General features: G+C 56.8%; 2 protein-coding genes and 1 pseudogene across 2 annotated transcripts; 1 reads left to right on the top strand and 2 right to left on the bottom strand.

The window, feature by feature from the left end:
- The first annotated feature begins 412 nt into the window (after window positions 1-412).
- NECAB3 (N-terminal EF-hand calcium binding protein 3) lies at window positions 413-18,115 on the top strand. Its single transcript, XM_068987672.1, has 13 exons — window positions 413-529; window positions 2,516-2,540; window positions 4,059-4,167; window positions 5,119-5,144; window positions 5,318-5,415; window positions 15,679-15,815; window positions 16,103-16,221; window positions 16,312-16,391; window positions 16,495-16,548; window positions 17,073-17,185; window positions 17,356-17,433; window positions 17,918-18,009; window positions 18,087-18,115. Exons 1-13 carry the CDS (start codon window positions 413-415, stop codon window positions 18,113-18,115), a joined length of 1,077 nt encoding a protein of 358 aa, XP_068843773.1.
- On the bottom strand, window positions 6,626-7,858 carry ACTL10 (actin like 10). Its single transcript, XM_068987513.1, has one exon. The coding sequence runs from the start codon at window positions 7,856-7,858 to the stop codon at window positions 6,626-6,628; it is 1,233 nt and encodes a 410-aa protein (XP_068843614.1).
- A 3,838-nt stretch (window positions 18,116-21,953) lies between the features above and the next one.
- LOC138091169 (ATP synthase subunit O, mitochondrial-like) lies at window positions 21,954-25,084 on the bottom strand (annotated as a pseudogene).

The following is a 25,084-nucleotide window of genomic DNA, read 5'->3' as shown; positions in this document are numbered from 1 at the left end:
CATTCGCTCAGCCGGTCCCCAAGAGGGAATGACCCCTTGAGTGACTTCTCCCCAGTGGCCGCCACCCCCGGAGAATGGGGAGTCGCAGAGGTGCATTGTGTTGCGGTTCTGCGTCGCGCGGCCGTAAAGGCTGGAGTTTGCTCCCCTTTTCCAGACGGGGAAGCTGAGCCCCTGGAGGCGGGCAGGCGGAGGGCCGAGCTCTGGCGCTGGCCCGGGCTGGGCGGGGAGGGGGCCCTCGGCGGCCCGCCCGGCGGGGGCGGAGCTGCGGGGGGCGGGGCCCTCAGCCTCCGCGCCGGCGCCGATGGGCGGGCGCCCCCCCTGCGCGTCCCCCCAAGTCCGCGGCGGCGGCGGCGGCGGCGGCGTCCAGAGCCCGGAGCCGCAGCCGAGCCGGAGCCAAGCGGGTGGCGGCACCATGGCGTGCGCGGGGTTGCTCACCGTGTGCCTGATCCGGCCGCCCGCGCCCGAGCCCCCGCGACCCCCCGCGCCCGCGCCCGCCGCCGGGCCCGCCGGACACGCGCTCTTCCAGGACGTGAGTGGGGAGCGGGCCGGGGGTGCCGGCGCTGTGGCCCTGGGGTTGGTCATTCTCCCGCGGGGTCGCTCCCGGTCTCTGTGGACAGCCTCACTGTCTCCTTGCCCTCGCTCATTCTGGTTTTCCGTTCCCCACGTCCATGTGTCTCCCTCCAGGTTTGTTGGGGGCTCTGCCTCGGCCTCTGGGTCTCACGATTTCTCTCTTGCTCTCTGTTTCCGTGTGTTTCCCTTATCTCTGTCTCGCTGCCTTTGTGTCCCGTCTTCTGCCTCTCACTCTTTCTCTGCTTATCTCTCCTTGTTCAGTGTCACTGCCCCCGCGGCCCCCCCGACCCCAAACCACCCCATGTATGTGTCTGGCCGGGTGGGGGCTGTCAACTCTTGGTCCCGGGAGCGGCCACGGTGTCCCTTTCTGGCAGCCCCAGGCTGGACTGACCAGGCAAGGGGGCCTGGGAGAGGAAGCAGCTCCCCGCCCCCGACTCCTGACCTAGTGCTGACCCCGGACCCCCTCAGATCCCACCCAAGGGCTGTGGGATCCCAGAGTTGGTCGGCGCTGCCCACACACGCCCTCTGTGGTCTGTACATTCGCCCCTTGCCTGGCAAGTGGCCCTGCAGCCCCTATGAGCACCTACCTGGAGCTCCCTGGCCTGGCCTGGGTCACTCACCTGCACCCCTTCCCCACCTGTCACCCCTCTGCACAGCCTGTCCTGTTCCTCTTGCGTCCCCACTCCCAGAGGTCCCTTTCGGGCGGGAAAGGTTGTTCTGCCCCCTCCCCACTGTCCCTAGTGACTCAGCACCTTGGCCAGAGCCCTCTCAGCTGGAAGGGACCTGACCCTTCCATTTCCCAGATGGGAAAACCAAGGCCTGGAGGGTTAGGGATGTGTTCCAGCTCGCACACGGAGGCAGGGGTGCACTAGGGTGTGGCCCTTGATGTCCTCGGTGTTCACAGCTTAGAACCCCTCCCTCTCTCTCAGCCCCCAACCCCACCCCCAGTATGTCTGTCTGTCCTGGCCAGGCCACCCTGGGTGGCTCTGTGACCCCTAGTGTGCCGGTGGCAGCCTTCTGTGAGTCAGGCTACAGGCCAGGGAGTACATTCATCCCCGAGAAAGCAGCCCGAGGGGAGGGGCCCTCCGAATCTGGAGCAGACCAGGGCTCTCTGTCCAGGCTTTGGCCTGCCCCTCCTTGCCAGACCTGCTGGTGCCCTCTTTGCTGGGTTGTGTTGGGTGACCAGGGAGTCTCTGGTCCCTATAGGGGAGACAGGGACCACGTCTGGACTCCACTTTTGCTACCTCTGTTGTCTTTCCTGTCTGTTTCTCCATAAATACCATCTGTCCACCCTTGCTTTCTGTGCCTCTTACTCCCCTTGCACGTACAACACACACATACCCACACGGGCCTGCCCAAGACCCTCGTACTGAGTTGGCCTCATAGGAAGACCCAGCCCTGGAAGGGTTAACCCTGGGCTGGTCCCCGGTATGTTACTGAGTAAACAGGACCCACCGCCTGCATGGCAGGGTCTCAAGAAGCTGACTGAGAAACAGCCTGGAGTGGGCAGAGTCTGGGACGAACCCTGGCCACACAGCAGAGTTGGGGTTCAGGTCTGGGATGGGTGCCCGGGATCTTCTGGCCGCATCTTGGCCCGTTTCCCCACCTGCCTCAAGCTGGGACCGTTCCAAGGGCTGATGTATTAGAAAGAACTCAGGATTGACTCGCGGGTGTGGGAGGTGAAGAAGCGGAGAGCCAGCTTGGAGCACCCCCCACAAGGCCAGGCCCTGCGGGAGAAGGGAGCAAGCCGTGGGGCCTGCTGTGTGCTCTTCCCCTTGTTGGAAAAGGCCCTGGCGGGCTGAGCTGGGCAGGGGGTGGGACCAAGCTGGGCAGGAGGAAGGGAGATGCAGGGGGCAGGCCTGCCAGCTGGGGCTCTGTGGAGTAGGGGTGGGGTGGTTCTGTCCTCCCGGCTCCCAGCTCCCACCCCTGCCCTTTTGTCCTCTAGGTTTTCCGCCGAGCAGACAAGAATGGTGAGTGTGGCTTCCCCTGAGTCCCATGCTGGGGGTTGAGGGGCATCAGAGAGGCTTCGGGGAGGGTTTGGGGCACAGTTGAGAATGGAGAGAAATGTTGAGAGGACCCGAATCAGAAGAATCAACCCAGGTGTCCTTCTCGGAGGAAATTTTTGTTTTGAATCCAGTTTGGCAGGAGGGAGAGTGGAGGAAATGTGGTTGAGCCAGAGGCTGGAGGTGGGGGCTGACTTTCACGCAGTGTCCTGGCCCAGTGAGGGGTACGTCTATAGATGATCTCCTGTTTTCCTCACCACTGCTGAAGTCCTCACCCCGTTTCACAAAGGAGCCGAGGCCCAGAGAGGTACAGCTGGAGGTGCTGGGCCTTCAACCCGGGTCTATGCGATGCCCGGTTCTAGGCTTCCTCTGTGAGGGGCTTGGAAGGGTGTGGTCACGGAGCCAGGGCCGTGGGAGATTCTATCGTAGATTCTTAGAGAGCTCAGTAACTTTCCATATTACCAACCACCTGGATGCAGGGAAGGTGTGGGCGGGACAGAGCTAGGTCCAGGGAGTCAGCTCCCCCGATGCCCTGAGTCCTGGGCAGTCTCAGATGCTGGCCTGGCAAAATCTGGAAAGCTTAAAGCAAGAGCCATCAGGGAACCTTGCAGGCAGGTTGCTGCCCACAGATGACTCAGAGCAGCCCACGGTGCCCTGATGGGCCAGTGGAGGGTTTGAGCTGAGACCACCCGTCAGCTTTGACCTCACCTTCACCTGGCCTCCTTGAGAGAGGACTGGGTCCCCACCCCTTGCCTCCTCTCCCTGGGTCGCCTCAAATTTGTTTCAGCCGGTTGATCAGGGCACGTGGTCTCATTTGGCTCATAGCATTCCGTCTAGGGAGGGAGGCTCAGGCACTCCCCAGCTCCATTCTCCCACTCCATCTGCTTAGAGACCCTGCAGGCCAAATCCCCAGTGCCTCTGGCCAGTGCTCTTATGATCTCAGCCTCTGTGATGGGGAGGCAGCCTCTGTGATGGGGAGGTCTTTCCCTCTCGAGCCAGTCTGCTGCTTCTTACTGGGGCCCTGCTCTTAGGAAGATCTCATCTGACTCCCTGCAGCTTCTCTGTGAAGGACCTGGGTCCAGAGCACGGAGGTCCTCTCCACCCGGGAGCCATGTGGGCAGAGACCCAGCCCTGGTTCCTCCAAGTGACATCTAGGCCCTGCCATGATCTAACTGTGCCCCAGGCAGTTGTTCATTTATTTCTCCATTTGGCAAACATTGAGTTGCTGCCGAGTGCCACATGTGCACTGCCTTGTCCCTTGGGTGCCGGCAGAGTGGGCCCTGTTGCTTGAAGTGGGCACCTCTGGGGGCCCCAACCCTTTGGTCCCCCACGGCCGGGCCTTCTTTCCAGCCCAGAATCCCATTTCACTTGGCTGGGTGGTTATGAGATACTGCGAAGCCTTCAGGGGGCCTCCATTGGGTGGCAGGGGTGCAGCCAGGGCTCAGAGATACTGACTCTGCTCCCTATGCCCACCCCCACCCCCAGATGACGGGAAGCTCTCATTTGAAGAATTCCAGAATTACTTCGCCGATGGGGTTCTCAGCCCCGGGGAGCTGCGAGAGCTGTTCAGTGGTGTTGATGGGCATCTCGCTGAGTGAGTATGGGGGTTGGGGTGCACACGCCACGTGTAGATGTGAGCCCAGGTTGTCCCTACCCCTCTGTGTCCCCTGCTTGCTTGGGTTCCTTATGGAGGATTGGTGGGGCACGGGGAAAGGAGTGCCAGGGCTAAGTGCCAGCTTTACCCGCCTACCTACCCCTTCCCTGGCTCCAGTCCTGCCCATCACACTGCTTCCAGCTGGGACCCCAAAATAGCCAGGCCTGAGTCACCACCTATGGTTCAGCCCACAGGTGCCCCCCCAGCACTCCCGCTTCCTTCTGAGCGACCAGCGGATGCCTGGGGACAGCTGGGCCCTGCCTGCTCCCACCCATGGATGCAGGTGCTCCCACATTTTCAGGCCTTTGTGCGAATTTGCTTGCCCTCTCCTGCTTCCTCACGTGGGTGCACACGTGTGTGCAGCTATCCTTCCCTCTTACTTCCCCCTACTCCCCTCTTCTTAAAAGAAATTCTAGGCTCCCATGCTCTCCCATTTTCTGAGGCTTGGGCCATACCTTTGTCTGCACTGCTGCTGCCTTACCACCACCAGATAACACCAGTCAAATTCCTTGTCCTTCAAAGCCTAGCTTAGGGAGCCTCTCTTCCAGGAAGCCCTCCCTGACCTACAGGTACTCCATGCCTTTTCTGCGCTTCCACAGACCTGACTTCTCCTTCCCAGCTCTAACCACTCCTCTCTGGCCTGTGTCCACATCTGTCTCCCCCAGCCTGAAATCCCCTTGGAGGTTGAGAGCAGGACTGAATGTTCCCCCTTAGACACTGGTGGCCTGGTAGTACCCCACCTCTGTCCACTGAGCAGCGTAACGTGGGGTAGAGTCAGAAGTTGCCTCCGTGTCAGGCTGAGCTGGGCAGAGAGAAGAAAGGACCACTGGCTTCAAAGTCAGTCTTAGTTTACCAGCAGGGTCTGAAGGACGCCTTCTCTTTTTCCTGCAGCAATTTGGAGACGGAGAAACTGTGCGGTGAGTAGGCCCATGGGGGTGTTTGTCTCCCGGGCAGGTGGGTGTTGCTGGTGTTCTGATGGAGCAGGCTAGGCTGGACTCAGAGCATACGGCCTGGTTGGCTGCTGGGGAATTCTAGGTTGTAAATGGGGGGATGTACCCCAGGAACCTTTGAGTATTTCCTCTGCCCTCAGACTACTTCTCTGAACACCTGGGCGTCTACCGGCCTGTGCTGGCGGCGCTGGAGTCGCTCAACTGTGCTGTGCTCACTGCCATGGACACCACCAAGCTGGTGAGTGGAGGGGCTGATGGTTGCAGGGGGGTGGCAGGATGAGGGCCGGGGGTGTCTGCTGTGTTGTGGGAGCCTCCATCATTGGACTCAGGGCTGTGGGGCTAGAGGCCTGGCTTCCACTTTCTGGCTGTGCATCTTTACCTTTCTGGGTCTCAGTTTCCTCATCTGTAAACTGGGCATATTAATAGAACCTACCTCCAGACGTTCGTTGTGACAATTAAAGGAGAATGAAGGCAGAGTTCTGTCTGTCTTGCTCTCTCTGCCTGGCTCACAATAGCCACTTCATATGTGGAGCTGCTGCTGCGTTTATTACTGACCGGACTTGATTGTTGTGGGGTATCAACCCCAGCTCCAGCAGGGATGGGTTGGGGATAGGGAAGGCTCACACACATCCACAGCCCCATGCTGGTGTGTAGAGCTTGGTGGCGGGGAGTGGGGGACAGCCTGAGGACATGCGTGAGTAAACAGGCATGTGTGCACCCATGTTTGTGTATAGTATGGACATGTGCACACAGAATAAACAGTGCTCACAGCCAGGGCTCCAGGTCCTTGGATGATATTTTTAAAAACACCGAAAGCTACCCTTCCCTTTCTGTGTTCCTTGTAAGAGATGTCTCCACCTTTCTTTGTCCCATAACTCTGAGTGAGGGGGCGAAGAGGGAGCAGTGAGCAGGCTTGGAATTGTGCCTGACCTCATTTTTACAGAAGGAGAAACTGAGGCTCTCTGTGAATTAATGATCAGCTGAGGACAGGGCTTCCCCTTCTGGTTGCTTTCACATAGGGTCGAGTAGCTTTTCCAAGGGTCACCTTTGGGGCCTGGCACAGGTTGGGGATCTGAATGCTACATGATGAGGGGTTCGTGTGCTGTGATGACTTCCATATCTGTGGCCTGGACACCAGTAGGGGCAGCACCTTCCTTGTTGCCATGGAAACAGGGCCTGGGGGTGGGCAGCTCTAGTGGCATTCTCTGAACTGGCACTGGTTAGCGGGAATTCACACTGTAGCTCAAAGTAAGAGCCCCAGGGTTCCTGACCACCCCCTCCTGGCCCAGAAAGGCGTAGAAGGTGACCCATCACCACACGACTCTGCCAGCTGTAATCACTGAGGTTTTTATCTGGCACTCAATGCCTCTGACAGCTGCACTCAGCCTGCCGAGCGTCTGCCTCTGCAGCGCCCCCTTGTGGCGCCACCCCTTCCAGTCCAGCAGCACTCAGTGGAACACTTCGTGCACCAGCCTGGAGCCACATTCCTGGTACATGGCCCGGGTCATCCAGCGGCACTGGAAGGTGCGCAGCGAGGCTACCATGGAGCCGCCCGTCCACACCGCTGTCCCGCGCCCAGGCTTGGCCACCAGGCACGGCTGCAGCGTCCCACAGCCGTGCCGCCGGCACTGGGCCTCCAGCTCCAGCTCCAGGCGCTCAGGGAAGCCAGGGAAAAGCGTGGAGCCACCGGCCAGCACCACGGTGTTGGCCAGCCGTGTCCGTAGTGTTGCGGGCACCCTCTGCAGTGCCCGGAAGGCCAGGATGGGCAGTCCCGGCTCAGCCTGGCCTAGCAGACCCGGCTGGAAGAGGGGTTCTGGGCAGCAGAAGCGCTCGCTGCCAAGGCAGACAGTGCACCCACCGCCTAAGTAGAAGCTGACTGGGTGGTGGCGGGCGGGGTTACAGAGGTCACCGCCAAAGTCTAGCGACACGTAGCAGCAGCGCTTCTTGAGCTGCGTGATGATCTTGTGTGGCAGGGCCTGCAGACGGTGGTCAGGCCCTGCTGCCACCAGCAGCTCCCGCAGGTAGCGCGACAGGGTGCTGCCAGCCACATCCAGCCGGAAGGTGGCCTTGTGCCACGAGTGGCCCGCATAGACGGGCGTGGCATGGCACACGCCCGCACCCGCCTCCAGGGCCAGCCCACTGAACGCGCCGATGGAGCAGAGCGCCAACAAGGCGGTGCTGGCCAGGTGGCACGCGGGCACTGCCAGGGCCTCGAACAGCAGCTCGGCCACCCTCTCGCGGCCCGCTGGTGGCGCCGACGGGGAGTCGCTCACGAGCACCGGCCACTCGTCCGGGCACACCCGCAGGCCGCCCACCAGCAGGCGCTCCCACAACCCCTCCAGCGCCTCCCAGTCTACCACCATGCCGTGCTTGATGGGGTGTGCCCGCGCCACGCCGCCCGCCAGCTCGCAGCCAGGCGCCCCGGGCAGTACGGGCCGGTCCCAGCTGGGGACCAGGCTGGAGCTCTTGAGTACCAGGCGTGGCTGCTCCTCTCCCGCGAAGCCCGCCTTGGTGAAGCCGGAACCCTGGTCCACGACCACCGCGACGTGGCCCAACGAGGACAGCCGGCGGACCCGGCGACTGTTGGACAGCGAAGCCATCTTCAGGCCGGCAAGCCCTGCAGTCAAAACCTCGGCCCCCGAAGGCTCGGACCCGCCCTCGGCCTGAGAACCGCGTCTCATCTGGCCTTTCAGCTCGCAGCTCTTGGGCCACGCCCTCTGGTCCCGAGGTCCCACTCTTCTGGCCTGAGAAGAGGTCTCTTCAGCACTTGACTTGGCTCCGCCCCTGGGCCTGAGGCCTGGCCTCTGGTTCGAGAGTCAGGTTCCGCTCTCGCTGGGCCTCGGGCTGTCTTCCCCCTCTCCGCCCCCCTAAGCTCCTGCGTAGATGGATGATGAGAGGGGCGGGCCAAATCCTTGAAGAGATTGAGAAGCGTCCAGGAGCAGCTCTGGGAATAAAAGGCCTTTGTGGCAATACTATCCAGACATCTGTTTCGCTTGGGAACCCAGGAGTCCAGCCCGACCCTTGAGCCTCCAGCGGTCTCCTGGCACTTCTCAGCTGGGCATGACCGAAGTACTGTGGTTCCTGGTGGAGGTGGGAGGGGGTGGTCAAAGAAGCCAGGAAAAGAACTTGGATTGGACTCATTGTGACCTCAGTTCTCAGCACCTGCTGTGCTTCCATAGCCTCTACCCGGATGAAAACGCCCAGACCCAGCCTGTCTACCGGGACGGGGCCAATGGTAATGATTTTGACATCCAGGGATGTGGTCTCAGCCACCCCGCTGTGCTCAGTATTTATATTCAGTCGCTCAGTCGTGTCCGGCTCTTTGCGACCTCATGGACTGAAGCCTACCAAGCCCTTGTGTCCATGGAATTTTCCATGGAAGAATACTGGAGTGGGTTGCCATTTCGTACTCCAGGGGATCTTCCCAACCCAGCGATCGAACCTGCATCTCTTGCGTCTCCAGTGTTCTCAGGCAGATACTTTACCACTGAGCCACCTGGGGCCAGCACAACCAATTTAAATACTTCCTCAAACCACTTTGATGAGCTCTGGATAAACGTGCAGCCTCTCTCCTCTAGAGAAAACTCTTAATCATGGATCTCCAGCCACCCTGAAGATCTCTGTGAGCTTAGCTTTCTAGGGCCCAGGTAGCCCACAAAGGGATCCTACCTTCAGAGGCTTACAAACGTGGGCCTGAGTTTGTGACTCAATTCTGAGGCTGCCTTCACTGTGTACTGAGTGAGTCCGAATCTCACCCTGGGCTCAGTTACTTCTCCCAAAGGCGGTCATCCCCCAACACAGGAAACAGGCCATGTCATGTCTCTGCAGAGTCTCTTTTTTCTCTTTAGGACCATTATGGTTGCAAGTTGAAGACCTGTTCAGGTGAGCTTAAGCTAAAATACGAATTTTATCACAAGAGCCTTGTATGTTTTTTATCTACTAAGGGCAAGAGTGAAACAGGTCTTCAGAAAAGATGGGAAGCAGGGTCTGGCTGCCAGGCTTTGGGGGACTCAAAAGGTGCATTGGGGTCTGCATTGTGTTTATATTCTTCTCAAGACTGGCTTCAGTCTGTGCATGTTCCCGTAGAAAAAATTGTCTCCTCCAGTTCCTGAGGAGGAGAAGGGGACAACAGAGGGTGAGATGGTTGGATAGCATCCTTGGCTCAATGGACGTGAGTCTGAGCAAACTCCAGGAGATAGCGAAGGACAGGGATGCCTGGAGTGCTGCAGTCTATGGGGTTGCAGAGTCGGACACAACTGAGCGACTGAACAACAGTTCCTGAATTACAGACCCAGGGAAGGAACTGATAGGACTGGGCTTGGGCCAATTGCTTATGCCAGGAGATGTGGCCACATTGAAGAAGGTGGTTATTTTGATTGCAATCATGTGGATGGTAGGAAAGGGTCAGTTCTCACAAAGCAGCGGGGGAGATGTGACGGGTAGTGCGACCTCCAGCCTGATGCAGGCAATGTGGTGTTGACACTGACGAAAGTGTACCTTCAGGAAAAGTTGTACCTATGGTTTTAGCGAGCTGGGACCTTCACCCCTCCCCATCGTGCCCCCTCTCCCCAAAGGGGCATTTTGAGATTGGTTGCCAGCGGAAAGCAGGCTGCAGGTTTGGCATGGCTGGAGGGGACAAGAATGACTAGGGTCTGGCGCTGGGTTTGGGACCCAGGAGCGTGAGAAGCAGCTGGGTCCTGCCCACAGAAAGCATGCCAGGCCTCTTGTGGATGTACTAGGGAGGTGAACCTTGAATCGAAGGCCACAAGTGGCAGTATGGCCAGAGCAGGAGTGAGACTGGAAGTCACTAAGGAGCCCCAGAGGGGAGGACTGGGGCTGGGGATCTGGGCCTGCACATTCCAATAATAAGTTTGGGTGTTTCTCTGCGGGCAGTGGAGAGCCAGTGTGAGCTTATGAGCAGAAGTGTGGACTGCCCTATTAAGTGGTTTGGAAGAAGCCTCTTTGGGTGCAGTGTGGGGAAGAGAATGGGGTGGGGTAGGTGGGGAGACGGTGATTGAGTTGCCTTGGGGGTCATCAAGCACAGTGGGGTAGGATTGAGGGGTCAGAGGACCAGGGACCTCAGTCTCTCCTCCTGGGTGCTCACACAGGCAGGATGTGAGTCTAAGGCTCGAACTATGCTGACTGTGGAGCTTCCCAGTTCTTCCTCACGGTGGTGGCTTTTTGCCTGGGACTTTCCCTCAGTTAGGAAAGACTTGTTGAGTGCTGAAGACTTTTGGACTTGCCTGGCCTCTGCTGGAAGCAGGTCTCTCCTTCTCCTAGCGTGGCCAAGCCTGACTTTGCCCAAGCTCTCTTCCGTCGGATCTGCAGACCTGGTGGCTGGATCTGACCCCGGCCAGGTGTCGCAGGGAGAGGAGAACGCTTGTTCCACTGTGGTAGGGTGCCCCCTCTCCATTGCGGCACAGGGTTTCTGACACTTGGGTCAGAAGAAAGAAGAAGGCAAAACCAGCTTGGGCCCCAGGCCACGGCCATTCGCCTGTTCTTCCCTGTCTTGCTCTGGGCCTTAGTTTCCCCAACCCTGTCTCCACGCCCCAACGCCTCAGACTGGGCTACAGACGCCAGCGTTGCTATGCGCTCTTTATTGGGCCAGACCAGGGTACAGGCGGTCCGGCCAGGCACTCAGGGCCGCGGGCGGGGACAGCGGCGCCGCTTGCGCGGCCGCTCCTCGGCGGCCTCGGCCTCACAGTCGGTCTCGCTCTCGGTCAGCAGGCGCGTGTAGAGCCGCTGCCAGCCCTGCGCCTCCTTGGCCCCGCCCCCGGGGCCGCCCGCCGCGCGGCGTCCCTCCTCCTGCAGCCGCGCGTCCAGCAGCAGCAGCAGCAGCAGCAGCAGGACGAGGATCTTCTTCATCTCGCGCGCGCGCGCGCTCTCGCGCCGCTCAGCGCCGTCGCCAGCTCCTCGCAGCATGGGTGCCGCCGCCGGGGCCCCCGCGGGGGTGTCCGCCACAGCCTCGCTCACCCGCTCGGGCCGCGCTCCGGGCCCAGCCGTCGCCTCGGCTAGTTGCTGCCGCTTGTCCAGGGGGTAGAGCAGCACGATCTTGGTCTGGGGGTAGGGCAGGGGCGTGAGGGGAACGAGCTCCGCCCGCCTGCCTCCCGAGGACCCTCACCCACCGGGTCCTGTCTCCCAGAAGCCCGCCCTCTCTCGTTCCCGGGGTACCCGCTGTCCTCCCAGCCTGGGTAGGGCGAGGTGGGGGAGGCAGGCACCCTTCTCCATCTCCCAAGACCCCTGCCTCCCCACCTGGAAACCCTCACCCACCCCAGGCTGACTTCCTGAGACCTGACACGGATCAGGTTTATGAGATTCCCCTGTCTGCCCTTCCAGCCTTGATGCTGGTACCCTTCACCCACCCCGGTCCCGGCCCAGGTCCTCATGCCTAGTTGAAGAGAGGGGAAAGTAACACGTTTTGAAGCTGGGGAATGGAAAGGCGGGGATAAGGGAGCTCCCTGTGCCCATAGCCCCAGTGGCAGCCGCTAGGGCTGATTCGCCGTGCCAGGACTTCCACCCATCTGTTCCAGGTTGGGAGAGCCATCTCCTGCACACCCTCCTAGGCTCCCAAGTCTCAGCCACCTCCTGGTTTCTGGGATACCATCCACACCCACGTGGATTCCTGAGTCCCCTCTGCCTCAACAGGGGTTCTCTAATGCCTTCCATAGGGGCCTCCCAGGTGGCGCTAGTGGTAAAGAACCCGCCTGCCAATGCAGGAGACAGATGTGGGTTCCATTCCTGGGTTGGGAAGAAATCCCATGGTCAGAAGAGCCTAGTGGCTACAGTCCATGGGGTTGCAACCAGTCAGACACAACAGAAGCTGCTTAGCACACACACGCAACCCCTTCCATTCCCTACGTGGCCTAGACCCCCAGCATCCGCTCCTGCCCACCTGTCCAGGTCCGCCAAACCCCAGCTGCCCCTTCTTCCCTGGACTCACACTGGGCTTCTTCCCCTTGAAGTGGTTGAAGAACTGCCGTTTGCGCCGGGCCTTGTCCATGTCAGGTGGCTTCTCCTTGTGGGCCTGCTTGGGCACTTTGGTTCTCTTGTGGGAACTGTTGTTTCCCATGGCAGGGCTGGTCACCACTGGGGACCCCAGCCCATGCTGCCTCTGCCCTGCTCTCTGGCTGGGGGCCCCCTGCCCTGGCTCTGTCCCAGGGACCACATTGTGACCTCATGGGTTGACCTCATCAGCTCCAGGCTCCAAGCTGCTCCTGCCAGAACCCACAGATGAATCTTGACTCCATTTACTCTGTCTGTGACTTCTGGCTTTGGTTTCTCAGTGTAAAACTGGGCTAAAGATTAGTGAGGTGATGGCTTGTAAGGTGCTTAGTGATGGTGGTGTTCAGTCACTCAGTGGTGTCTGACTCTTTGTGGCTCCACGGACTGCAGCACACCAGGCCTCCCTGTCCATCACTATCTCCCCGAGCCTGCTCAAACTCATGTCCACTGAGTCAGTGATGCCATCCAACCATCTCATCCCCTGTCACCCCCTTCTCCTCCTGCCTTCAATCTTTCCCAGCATCAGGGTCTTTTCCAATGAGTAAGTTCTTCATATCAGGTGGCCAAAGTATTGGAGCTTCAGCATCTGTTATTCTGATGAATATTCAGGGTTGATTTCCTTTAGGATTGACTGGTTTGATCTCCTTGCTGTCCAAGGGACTCTCAAGAGTCTTCTCCAGCACCACAATTTTAAGCATCAGTTCTTTGGTGCTCAGCTTTCTTTATAGTCCAACTCATATCTATACATGACTATTGGAAAAAAACATAGCTTTGACATACAGACATTTGTTGGCAAAGTGATGTCTCTCATTTTTAATGTGCTCTCTGTGTTGGTCATAGCTTTTCTTCCAAGGGGCAAGCATCTTTTAATTTCATGGCTCCAGTCACTGTCCACAGTGATTTTGGAATCCAAGAAAATAAAATCTGTCACTGTTTCCCCTTCTATTTGCCACAAAGTGATGGGACTGGATGCCGTGATCTTAGTTTTTTGAATGTTTTAAGCCAGGTTTTTCACACTCCTCTTTCACCCTCATCAAGAGGCTCTTTAGTTCTTCACTTTATGCCATTAGATTGGTATAATCTGCATATCTGAGGTTATTGATATTTCTCCCAGCAATCTTGATTCCAGCTTGTGAGTCATCCAGTCCAGCATTTCACATGATGTATTCTGTATATAAGTTAAATAAGCAGGATGATAATATAGAGCCTTGTCATACTCCTTTTCCAGTTTTGAACCAGTCTGTTGTTCCATGTCTAGAACTGTTGCTTCTTGACCTGCATACAGGTTTCTCAAGAGACAGGTAAGGTGGTCTGGATTTCCATCTCTTTAAGAATTTTCCAGTTTGTTGTGGTCCATACAGTCAAAGGCTTTAGTGTAATCAAAGAAGCAGAAATTTTTCTGGAATTCTGTTGGTTTTTCTATGACCCAACGGATGTTGGCAATTAGATCTCTTATTCCTCTGCCTTTTCTAAATTCAGCATCTGGAAGTTCTTGGCTCATCTACTGTTGAAGCCTAGCTTGAAGGGTTTTGAGCATTACCTTGCTAGCATGTGAAATGAATGCAGTTGTATGGTAGTTTGAACATTCTTTGGCTTTGCTTTTCTTTGGGATTAGAATGAAAACTGGGCCTTTTGTAGTCCTGTGGCCGCTGCCGAGTTTTACAAATTTGCTGGCATGTTGAGTGCAGCAGCTCTTTAACAGTATCATCTTTTAGGATTTGAAATAGCTCAGCTGGGATTCCATCACCTCCACAAGCTTTGTTTGTACTAATGCTTCCTAAGGCCCACTTGACTTCACACTCCAGGATGTCTGGCAGACAGAATAAGCAAGAGCTATAGTCCCACATCCTCTAGGACGAAAACCACAATCACAGAAAGCTAACTAAAATGATCACATGGATCACAGCCTTGCCGTGACAAAGGAAAGGGGCTTGCGTAACTCAATAAAATTGTGACAACACATGGTCCACTGGAAAAGAGAAGGGCAAACTGCTCTAGTGTTCTCACTTTGAGAACCCTGTGAACAGTATGAAAAGGCTTTGTGGTGAGGAGAGAGGAATTTCTGTGACCTGAGTTTGTATTCTGACTCTGACACTTGTGTGACCTTGGCCACGGTAATCTACTTCTGTAGGCCTCAGTCTTCTCACATGCAAAATGGGGTCAGTGATGGTTCCTGTAAATTCCTATGAGGATTAAATGAAACTGCTTGGAAACAGGGCCTGGCAAGCAATGGTGTCAGCCAGGTTCTTTGTAAGCAGCAGAAACTGATCAGTCACCTTAAGCACTAGAAAGGGAATTTATTGGACGGATTTCAGGAAGCTCAAAAAATGGCCAGGAAGTCCAGTGGCTTGGACAAACCACTGACCCGTGTGAGAATGAGAGGTCCCAGCCGCCAGTCTGTCTGCCCGTCTGATGGCTGAACTGAGGCAGGTCACAGGCTGGAGACAAACTGCCTCTGGGACCCCTTGGGGAGGGGTCACCTCAGCTCCCTGGGACTCCCACCCTGGACCAAGTGTGTATATGGGGCTGAGGGAGGTGTTGGTGAGGACACCCTCAGGAAATCTGTGACTGTTCAATGTACAAGTCTTGTTAGTATTATGTTTGACTAAAAACAATGGCAGTGTGGCATGTGGGATCTTAGTTCCCCGACTGACCAGGGGTTGAACCCAGGCCCCCTGCCCTGGGAGCACCAGGGAAGTCCCGTGACAGCAGTTCTTTATTGAGAACTTATGTACCAGATAGTAGGCTGAGCCCTGTGTAGGAAATAACTCATTGGAGCCTCTCAGCAGGTCAGTGAGACGGCTGTTCCCACCCTGTTTTATAGGCGAGGAGGCACGAGGAGATGAAGGTAGCTGGGGAGTCTGGGCATTCTGAGTGGGCAGCGCAGGGCCTGGCAACGCTCAGCCTCCTTGTCTCTGCCTACCTTGGCAAAGGCTAGGGGGAAACGGCAGTGTAGACAGGGATCAGCGCTGGGGTATGTGACCCGCTGTCTTTTATCTACAGCTTCTAGTAAGAAGTGCTCAGTAAATGTGGGGTGTGTGGATAAGTGATTGAATGAATGGATGAATGCCAAGATTGTGAGTTTGGGGCCAGCTGGTGAGTCTGGGGCCATATCACACTGTTTTTCCTCATGTGTCAAAATTGCCTTCCCCAGTCCCTACCCACACCCAGTCTAGCTATGCCTGGGGCCTTACTGGCTGAAAGTGGCGGCCCCAACAGGGAAGGGGTCTTGAGGCCCAGAGAATGGGATACGCTTCTCTGGGTGTTGGCCTCATCCCTCCCAGTGAGAGGCCGGGCCCAGACAAGGACGGGGTGTGGGGTTTGCTTGCCCCCTGGAGACTCTGTGTCCTCCTGTTGATGCCAAGTCTGCAGGCCCTCTGCTCTTTACGCTGCCACGGGTGCTCTGATGGGTAGGTGGTGGGGCGCAGGGGGGTAGCTCCCCATTCAGAAATACATACTTGGAGCCAGGAAATGCCAACCATGCCCCCCTCTTCCCCAGGAGTATGAGCGGGCCTCCAAGGTGGACCAGTTTGTGACACGCTTCCTACTGCGGGAGACGGTGAGCCAGCTCCAGGCCCTGCAGAGCTCGCTGGAGGGGGCGTCAGACACTTTGGAGGCCCAGGCCCACGGCCCACGGTATGTGAGGCGCTCGGCCACCTGCGCCTGGACCTGTGGGTCCAGTTCATGAATGGCCGTTATCTCCTTGTTGTCAGTCCCTCAGCTCCCATCACATTCCACAGTGCTGGCATCCCGGAGCCCAAATTCTTGTTCTTAGGGAGGGAGGTCAGGAGAGGGCGAGAAGGCGTGGCTGGCTTTGCAGCTGGACCTCAGTGTCCTGAAGCTTGGGGCCAGGCCTGTTCTGGGGCCCCAGTGCTTGGCCGCATGGGTCTGGGACAAGTGGACTGACCCTCCACTCCCCTCAGGTCCGATGAAGAGAGGGTGGAGGTGCCGAGCCGGCCCCGAGGCAGCCGGCGGGCAGGGCGCAGGGCCCTGCGGAGCGTCAGTCGGTCATCCACCTGGTCTCCTGGCTCCGCCAACACAGGTGTGTCTGCGGCGGGGTGGGAGGGCACGGCATCCCCTGGGGCCCCAGCGTTTGCTCCTCCACTCGCCCTCAATTCATCCCGACCCCCAGGGCAGAGCTCCGAGGCTGAGATGCAGTGGCGGCTCCAGATCAACCGCCTCCAGGAGCTCATCGACCAGCTGGAGTGCAAGGTGAGTGCTGTGTGGCCACCGCCCTGTGCCGGGGGAACTGTCTGGAACCCACGCAAGGCAGGCTCACACGGGGGACCCGGCCCACGCTCTGCATCCCTCACAGGCCCCCCGGCTGGAACCCCTGCATGAAGAGGAGCTGACCAAGGGGCCCAGCTCGGTGAGTCTGGGAGAGGGAAAGGCAGCTGGTGTGGGGCCGGGAGGAGGCTGTGAAGTGAGGAGGTTCACGGGGCTAGCCACCCCTGGCCTCTGTCTTGTACATACACCCACTTCTCCAGGCTTGGCCCAGCCTTTGTTCCCTGGGCCTGGCGGGCAGGTGCGGGGTTCTGGTCGTTGCTTCGTGACTCTGAAGCCCTCTGTCCCTCCATGGGCATCAGCATTCCTTGCTTACAGTTCTGAAAGCTGGGTGTGTGGAGCAGTGTGGACAGAAACTGAAAGGGGCGGTTGGAAGTGGTGCGGTGCTGCAGGAGAGCCGGCCAGTGGCTGGAGCGAGGCAGTAACCTTGGCAACAGGAGGAGGAGGATGGAGCCAGGAATGCTGGGGGCTGCCTGGGGCAGGAGCCCGACCTCAGGGCTGGCTGGGTCTGGTGCAAGCCAAGAAGGGCAGGGTCCTCCTGAAGGCCACAGCAGGCCCTCACCCGCTGCCCTGCCCTACCCCAGCTGACCAGGCTGCTTCTCTTGCCAGCACATCCTTGTGGCCCAGAGGCAGGTGCAGGTGGCAGAGGAAGCCCTGCAGGACTTCCACCATGCCTTGTGCTGCTACGTGGACTTCACGGGGTCCCAGAGCCACTGCCTGCAGTGAGTCCTCAGCTGGGTGGTGGCCAGCCAAGGTGTGGGGTGGATGGGCAGGGAGGAATGCTGGGCTGGGTGTCCTGGGCCAGGGCTCTCATTAGACACCCCTGGTGAGGTGGGCAGGGGTGGTGGCAGCCCAGGCCTGGCCTGGCCTGGCCGTCTCTTTGGCCCTGCAGTGTGTCTGCCCAGAAGATGCTGGACAAGGCTTCCTTCACCCTGTACGAGTTCTGGCAGGACGAGGCTTCCTGGAGAAGGTAGGAGCAGTGGTCTGACGTTTATTGTGGGACCTCGAGTGAACCAAGCCTGGGTTCACATCCTCTTCTATTTGCTGGCTCTGTGACGTCAGGAGAGTTACCTAACCCCTCTGAGCCCCAGTGGCCTCCTTTTGAAAATGGGAGTGATGCTAAGTCCCTCCTCTTGTCACCCTTACGAGCTGGCATGTAAAGAACTGAACGCAGTGCCCGGTGCCAGGTAGGTGCTCAGTGAATACACACAGCTCCCACCATGCCACACCCCATGCCACGTGCCTTGTTGTGACTGCATGTAATCCTCATGGTATCAGTGCACACTGCATCCCCATTTCACGGAGGAGAAAACTGAGGCTCAGAGCCACTACGAGGAAGGACCAAGATCTGAAACCAGGCAGCAGGACTGGGCGGGAGTGGGGCGCTTTTAACCATGTGGTCCTGGTCACTGGGGACCAGCTCCGGCCTTGGTCCCCTCTGCGGCCCTTCCCAGGCACCAGCAGTCCGCCTGCAGTAAGGCCTTCCAGCGCATCCTCATTGACCATCTACGGGCTCCAGACACCCTCACCACTGTGTTCTTCCCAGGTGGGCAGTGGCCACCAACCCCTGAGGAAGGGCAGTGGGCACCTGATGGCCTCTGACTCCCAATCTCTGACCCGCAGCCTCCTGGTGGATTATGAATAATAACTGAGCCTGATCTGCATAAGCTAAGGACCCCTGAGCCCTGCCTGCCTCCTCCTGGAGCTTCTGGACTGGTCAGCTCCACTCGGCTCAAGACCAGAACGCTGCCACCTCCGCACCTGGGGCCCGGCTCTCAGCCTCCTGGAGCCAGCTGGTGGAGTCTCACAGCCCAGGGATCAGAGACTGGGCTGCTTGCTTCCTCTTTCTTTAACAGTGTGTTTTATTGCTTATAGCTTTGGCCTCTGAGATACCCTGGCCTCAGGAAGCCTGGATTCTGGTCCCCTCTGCCTCTGCCTTGCTGTGTGACCAGGGCAGGTCCCTTCCCTCTCTGAGGTGGCCTGAGGCTGTCTGGCTACCTAGTGGGTGCCTGCTTTCTTCTTGCTGTCTTGGGACTAGGCTTCTGCTCTTCCCAGCCAGCAGCAGAGCCAGGGCTGATGCTCAGGAACTATCCTCCACCCCGCCCCCAACCTCGATCCCCAAGACTGGGCTGGATCAGTCTGCCGTATGGGCAAAGGACCTGGGGGTCCCCACCCCCTTCCTGGGCCGGCGGGCTCCTGACGCTTTTAGCACCAGAGCCCTCCAGAGGATCCTGGATTGGTTTGCATGTTATTTGCATATTATTTGCATGCTTATTCCCACCCATTCTCAGGGCACTATGGGAAGCCCCAGGGTGACCTTGCTAGGTAGCAATAATTTGGGCCCAGAGTCACCTGCTGCCCCCAGATACCTCTGAACCCCAGCCCAGAGGCAATAAAGGCAGTGGTCACCTCTGGCATTGCTTCCATTCTCTCTCTCTGGTCCCTGTGCCCGTGGATAGTGGGAACTTAATCATGGCCAGTCCAGGTTCCCTCAACTCAGGACCTTCTCATTCCACAAAGCCTAGTTCACCCCCTTCCTTTACCAGCAAGGTGTGGTATGAAGGTGGGGGCAGACCACAGAGCCCTCTCAAGGCCCAAAGAGCATGGCTGACCCCTGTGAGAAGACCTGTCCCCAGATAGAACCTCCCCCGCCCTTCCCGGCTGGACTTGTCTCCAGCCCTGCTGCCTCACGGCGCCAGAGGGCAGTTCCAGGAGAATACTGGATGAGTCAGTCCTCCAGCTATGTGGACCTCCTTCGAGCAGTCCTGAGGGAAGGGACTTGGGGCATGGAGGGAGGTGACTGACATGAAGGTGGGTGGGAGAGGGCTTCCCAGGTCGTGGGCTCTAGCAGGGAGGCACGTGGCTGCACCAGAGCACAGGCTGGCCTCGACCTCGTCTGGAGGGTGTGGGGTCAGGAGCCTTTAGGCAGAAGAAATGTACAAGTTGAGGCTCTGAGAGCGGGGAGAGCTTGCCTCACTGAACGGAAGGGAGCCCAGAGGTGAGCTGAGGTCAAGGCCAAGGCAGGGAGGCGGCTGGGCCTCGAAAGCACTGCATCTTGCAGAAGCTACGGTAGGCTTTAGGGGTGGCTGGCCAGTGGGCTGAGTGCCACTTCACCAAGGCACCTGGCTGCCCTGCTGGTGCCAGTCATGGCTGGGCACTGGGGCACGGCCAGGAAGACAGTTCAGATGGTGCCAGCTCAGGATAGATGCCCTAGGGTGGGAGGTTTCTCTCTGGGGATCCCTGTAGGAGTTCAGACTTGCAGGGACAGACAGCTGTTCCCACTGGCCTAGCTGCCCAGGCCAGGAACCAGCACAGGGGTCTCTGTGGGCCCCTGGCCAGCAGGCTACCACACTTCCTGGACTCCTGGCAGTTCCTAGAAAGTGCTGCCAGCACCTGAGTCACTCAGGTCTGGGTGGTTGGAGGAGGGTCAGGGTCTATCTTGTTAGAGAAGCCCGCCTAGGAGGAAGTAATTTGGCTGGCTGCCTGGTTCTGATTCCTTGTTTCCTCCACGAAAACAGCACCAACAGCAAACCCTAAACACTAAAAATCTTCTCATTGCCTTTGGACCAGGATGCTGAAATTCTTCAGCTCAGGCTGACAACTCTCAAGTGGGTGCCTGCTTCACCCTGTGATGGAGTTCTGAAGTTAACACCTTTTTTATTTAAAAAAAAAAAAAAAAAAAGATGGGTTGCATCCTTCCTCCCTGGCTGAACGTTTGGAGTAGGGAGCGTCCTGCAGGGTCTGAGAAGGCTGCTTGGAAATGGTGATGTTGGGTTAGAGCTGTGAAAGATGAGTGCGGGTCTCCAGACAGAGGTGAGGGGTAGACAGCAGGGAGAATGTTCCAGACAAAGGGAGCAGGAGGAGAAAGTGGAGTGCAAGGGATAGGAGGGGGGCAGGGAGACCAGGGTAGCAGGGATGGGAGGGGGGCAGGGAGACCAGGTTGGGGGGACTCCGAATGATCAGTCTCTCTCAGGGAACGGGGAGCTGGGCGTCACCAGATGGGAGTGCTGTGCGCAGGTGTGGAGCTGGACAGGAGCTGGGAATTCCAGCTACAGGGAGAATGAAGTTCTGAGCTGGGGCTGTAGGGGCATGGAGGGCCCCAGGCCTTCTCGTGTGTCTACTGAACTCTCAAAATGCCACATTCACTTCCATCCTGCCCTCCCTCTAGGCCCCCCGGGTCTCGACCACCTTCATCTCTGGTTGAGATAACTGTGGCAGGCTTTTCGCTGGGTTTCCCTCAGACAGGGGTGGAGCGGGGGGCGGCGTTTTCAGACATTGCCATGGTGACCACACCCTTCTGGCTAAGACCTTTCAATGCTTTCAGCATCAAGTCTGATATCTCGACTTGGCATTCAAGGCTCTTAGCAATCAATACCCACGCCCATTATGTGCAGCCTACAACACTTCAGCTGAGCTGGGCTGTCTGCAACCTCGGCCACTCCCCTCGAGGCCTTTGTTCCCTCCCCCTCCCCTACCCGTCCACTGCCTCCTTAGCCTTCTAGCAGCAGGTCAAAGCCATCAAGTCTGACCTGCTTTTCCACTCCTGGCCCTCAGTGCCCCACTCTCGTTGGCTCTTCAGCTCATTTCAACCACCACTCGGCCCCTGCTTTGGGGATGGTGAAATGTCCGAGGCTGGTGACAGCACCTGGGTCAAGAGCCGGCAGAGCAGTGAAGCTGGGAGATCCCAGCTCCTCCTGCCAGCTGCCACACCCACCTTTCACCCACTCCCTGCACGTGCCTCCTCAACCTTCCTCCCACCTGTGCTGGGGACTCACCTGCACACATCAAAACCTGGGGCCTGGCTCGGGGCCAGGCCAGGTGCTGGCGAGACAGCAGCAGTCTAGGTGGCTTCCACTCCCCTCCAGCTTTCAGAGAGAAACATGCACACCAAGTCCCCTTAACACAGACTCGGATGGCTCACAACAAAAGGCCTTCAAGAAGGAATTCCCTGGCTGTCCAGTGGTTAGGACTTGTGCCTCCACTGCAGGGGCCATAGGTTCCATCCCTGGTCAAGGAACTAAGATCTCTTCGCATGCCTCGAGGCGTGGCCAAAAAAAGTTATCCTTGAAACGAATACTACTTGAGGAAGACATCAGCCTTCAGGAGGGATACTGGGACAAAGGTGAATCCTCAAGGATGTCACATACTGGCAGAGAGAGCAGGTTGTGATGGCAGCCTGGGCTTCCTGGGTGGTAGGCCTTGTGCTGGGTGGTGGTGGTGGTGGTGTAGTGGCTAAGTTGTGTCTAACTTGTGACTCCACGGACTCTAGCCTGGTGGACTCCTCTGTCCATGGAATTCTCCAGGCAAGAATGCTGGAGTGGGTTGCCATTTCCTCCTCCAAGGGATCTTTCCAACCCAGGAATAGAACCCAGGTCTCCTGCATCGCAGATTCTTTACTGACTTGAGCTTCGAGAACTGGGGGTGACTCCCATTTGATCACATTTCACCCCACAACAGCCTGGTGGTGAAGGCACCATTAGCTTCCTCGATTTACACGGGAAGAACCAGCAGCTCAGCAAGCAAGTGCCTGCTGTGAGTCACACAGCTGGGTCTGCTCCCTGGCACGGAGAGCTGCTTGCTGTCAAATGTGGACATCGCTGAGCTGAGCAAAATCTCCCACTCTCTCTGGTAACGGAAACCAGGCTGGGGCTGGAGGACAGTGGCAGCTTTGACGAGGGAGAAAGGTCAAGCCCTGGGGCTGCAGGATAGCAGAGGAGAAGGCAAGAAGATCCATGGAAGCATATCGCGAGGTGGAGGGGGGATCTGATGTGGGTTTTTCAGAGCTCAGTCCTTGGAAGGTGAAGGTGCCGAGTCCTGATCATTTCTGGAACTCTCTAGGCGGTGCCCGGAGAAAGTCAGCTGAATTCATGGGGCAGATAGGCAGCCTCAGAAAAGGCTGATGCGAACGGGAAGGGGAAGGGTGTAGGGATCAGCTTCCTGGACAGAAGGCGGCTTGTGGAGGGAGGCAGCAGATCTGACTCTAGCCACAAGGGGGCGCCTGGCACCAGGCAATGAAGCCGCTCCAGAGAAGGTGGGGGTGGTTTGTTGCTGGTTCCCTAACGGTCTTGGGAGGGAGGATGTGGAGGGGATACACCCAACTCACTACCATGAAATTCCAGCATCAGGAACAAGCACAGACGGGCAGGATGGTTTAGATTAACGCATGTCTGCTCATTCTGAGACTGGATCGTCTCAGGCCAGTTATTTCCCTTTATACTGAGTCAGTAGGGTTCTTGACTGCATTCTTGGTAAAATTTGGAAGGGCTCTTTCCTTGAAACCTACCTTCCAAAAGGGGAACAACTCTTTTTTTCCATCTTGTCTCTCTCTGTCAAGGACCCGTACATCACTCATTTTGATTCATCTAATCTGCTGTTCAATAGTGCAGAGTATTTATTTCAGTGATTGTATTCCCCTATCTTCAAATCTACCTAGTCAGTCTCTTACTTTCTGCTATTTTTTTCCAGCACTATCTTGAGGTTCGGAGAAGCTCAGTACTCTTGCCTGGAAAATCCCATGGGCGGAGAAGCCTGGTAGGCTGCAGTCCATGGGGTGGCTGAGGGTTGGACACGACTGAGTGACTTCACTTTCACTTTTCACTTTCATGTATTGGAGAAGGAAATGGCAACCCACTCCAGTGTTCCTGCCTGGAGAATCCCAGGGATGGGGGAGCCTGGTGGGTTGCCATCTATAGGGTCGCACAAAGTCGGACACGACTGAAGTGACTTAGCAGTAGCAGTATCTTCAGGTTCCATAGTTATTTTATATTCTGTATCTGATAATATCTGAAGTCCCAGGGGTCTAAATAAAAAAATTTTTTTTTCTGTTCAGGAAGCACTTTATTGTTTCTCCAAGATTAAGAATTAAAAAAAGAAAAAAGAATTTCCACTGACAGAAAAATCGACACTTTGAAAATCTGCAGTGCTTTGCTCAACTTCTGAATGTTGATTTTTGCAGATATATTTCTCTCCAATCATTCCACCGATGATTGATGGATCAGTCTTAACTTCCAGTTTCAATACTTGGCCTTTACTTAGCTCTTCAGGACCTTTCCTTCTTCTTTTTTTTTTTTTTTAATTTAGGCTATGTTGGGTCTTCATTGCTGTGCGTGGGCTTTCTCTTGTTGCAGCGAGCAGGGGCTACTCTAGTGGTGTGCAGGCTCCTTGCTGCGGCAGCTTCTCTTGCTGCAGAGGGTGGTGTGCAGGCTTCAGGGGTTGCAGCTCAGTAGTTGTGGTCCACGTGCCTAGTTCCACCGAAGCGTGAGGAATCTTCCCGAACCAGGGATGGAACCCATGTCCCTTGCATTGGCAGGTAGATTCCTTGACACTGGACTGCTAGGGAAGTCCCTAGGACAGGTTTTACTTCCATAAGAGTAGCTTCATCTAAAGGAGCTGCGGTGCAAACTGTCCAAGGTCCTTCCTTCTCTGCAGTGGAGAGAGACTCATCACAGTAGTGATGGCTCCAGGGAGGATTGTTCAAGCCAGTCTCTACTGCAAGCAAGTTGATCCAACTGGTTGAGAGGGCAGAAAACCTTTTTTGCTGTAGCATCACTTAGGCTTTTTACGTTAATGTAACGCTTTACATGATTCATAACAGAAGCAGCCTTTTCAGATTCCTTCAAGATTCGTGACGATCTCAACAATTCTTTTGCTACTCACTCCAATTTATTCTGTTTAGATGCAGCAGAATAAAGAGCAGTGGCATAGTGACCTTCGATACCCTATATCTGAACAGGTGGCCTCACAAGCTTGATGAACGACCTCAGCACAGATGTCCTGGAACATCGCCCCTGGACAGTGTCTGGAGAGTCCAGACACTGCTGGGGTGGCTATCCTTTCCTGGGCACCTCTGGGTCAAACCAAGTTGTGTGCGTGTGTGCTAAGTCACTTTAGTCATGTCCGACTCTTTGCAACCCCGTAGGCTGTAGCCCACCAGGCTCCTCTGTCCATGGTATTCTCCAGGCAGGAATACTGGAGTGGGTTGCCATGCCCTCCTCCAGGGGGTCTTCCCGATCCAGGGATGAAACCCACGTCTCCATCTCCTACATTGGCAGGTGGTTTCTTTACCACGAGCACCACCTGGGGTGAGCGCTACATCAGTTTATTGGTCGTGCTGCTGTTGCTCATAACGGTTCATTTGCTTGGATACAAACTTTAGTTCATGGACAACTTACACTTGGTTGATATGTAATAATATGATTGCTGTTTTAATATTTTTCTCTAGAGGATTTGCATTTTTGCTTCTGCTAGATCCCAGGAAATACAAACCTGGAATCATCTTAATTCCTCAGTCCAGGTATTCTTCAACCTCTGGAGTAAGGAGAATCTGATCTTAGCCCCAGGAGAGAGCAGACATTAGAGGCTCTGGTCAGTTTCCCCTGCTTGCCTTCTCACTGAGGCCAAAGCCACTGCCCTGGCTTCACGGAGAGGTCCTGGTCGTTGCTTCATTTTGTACAGTCCCTTAAACTTTTGACTTCTTGGAATTTCTTTTCCCCTCAAGGAGTTTTCCTCTACTGTACTCAATTACTAGTGCAGTTTTAACTTACAGTAACAGGCTTGAGATCCGCTGGGTGGTGGAGGGCAGTGCTGGGCAGCTGCTGAGAAAGACTGGCAGCTGGCACCAT

Source organism: Capricornis sumatraensis, chromosome 15, assembly GCF_032405125.1.
Source record: "Capricornis sumatraensis isolate serow.1 chromosome 15, serow.2, whole genome shotgun sequence".
Classification (NCBI taxonomy): Eukaryota; Metazoa; Chordata; class Mammalia; order Artiodactyla; family Bovidae; genus Capricornis; species Capricornis sumatraensis.
The sequence above is the reverse complement of the archived record's forward strand: the minus strand, read 5'-3'. Positions and strand labels throughout refer to the sequence as shown.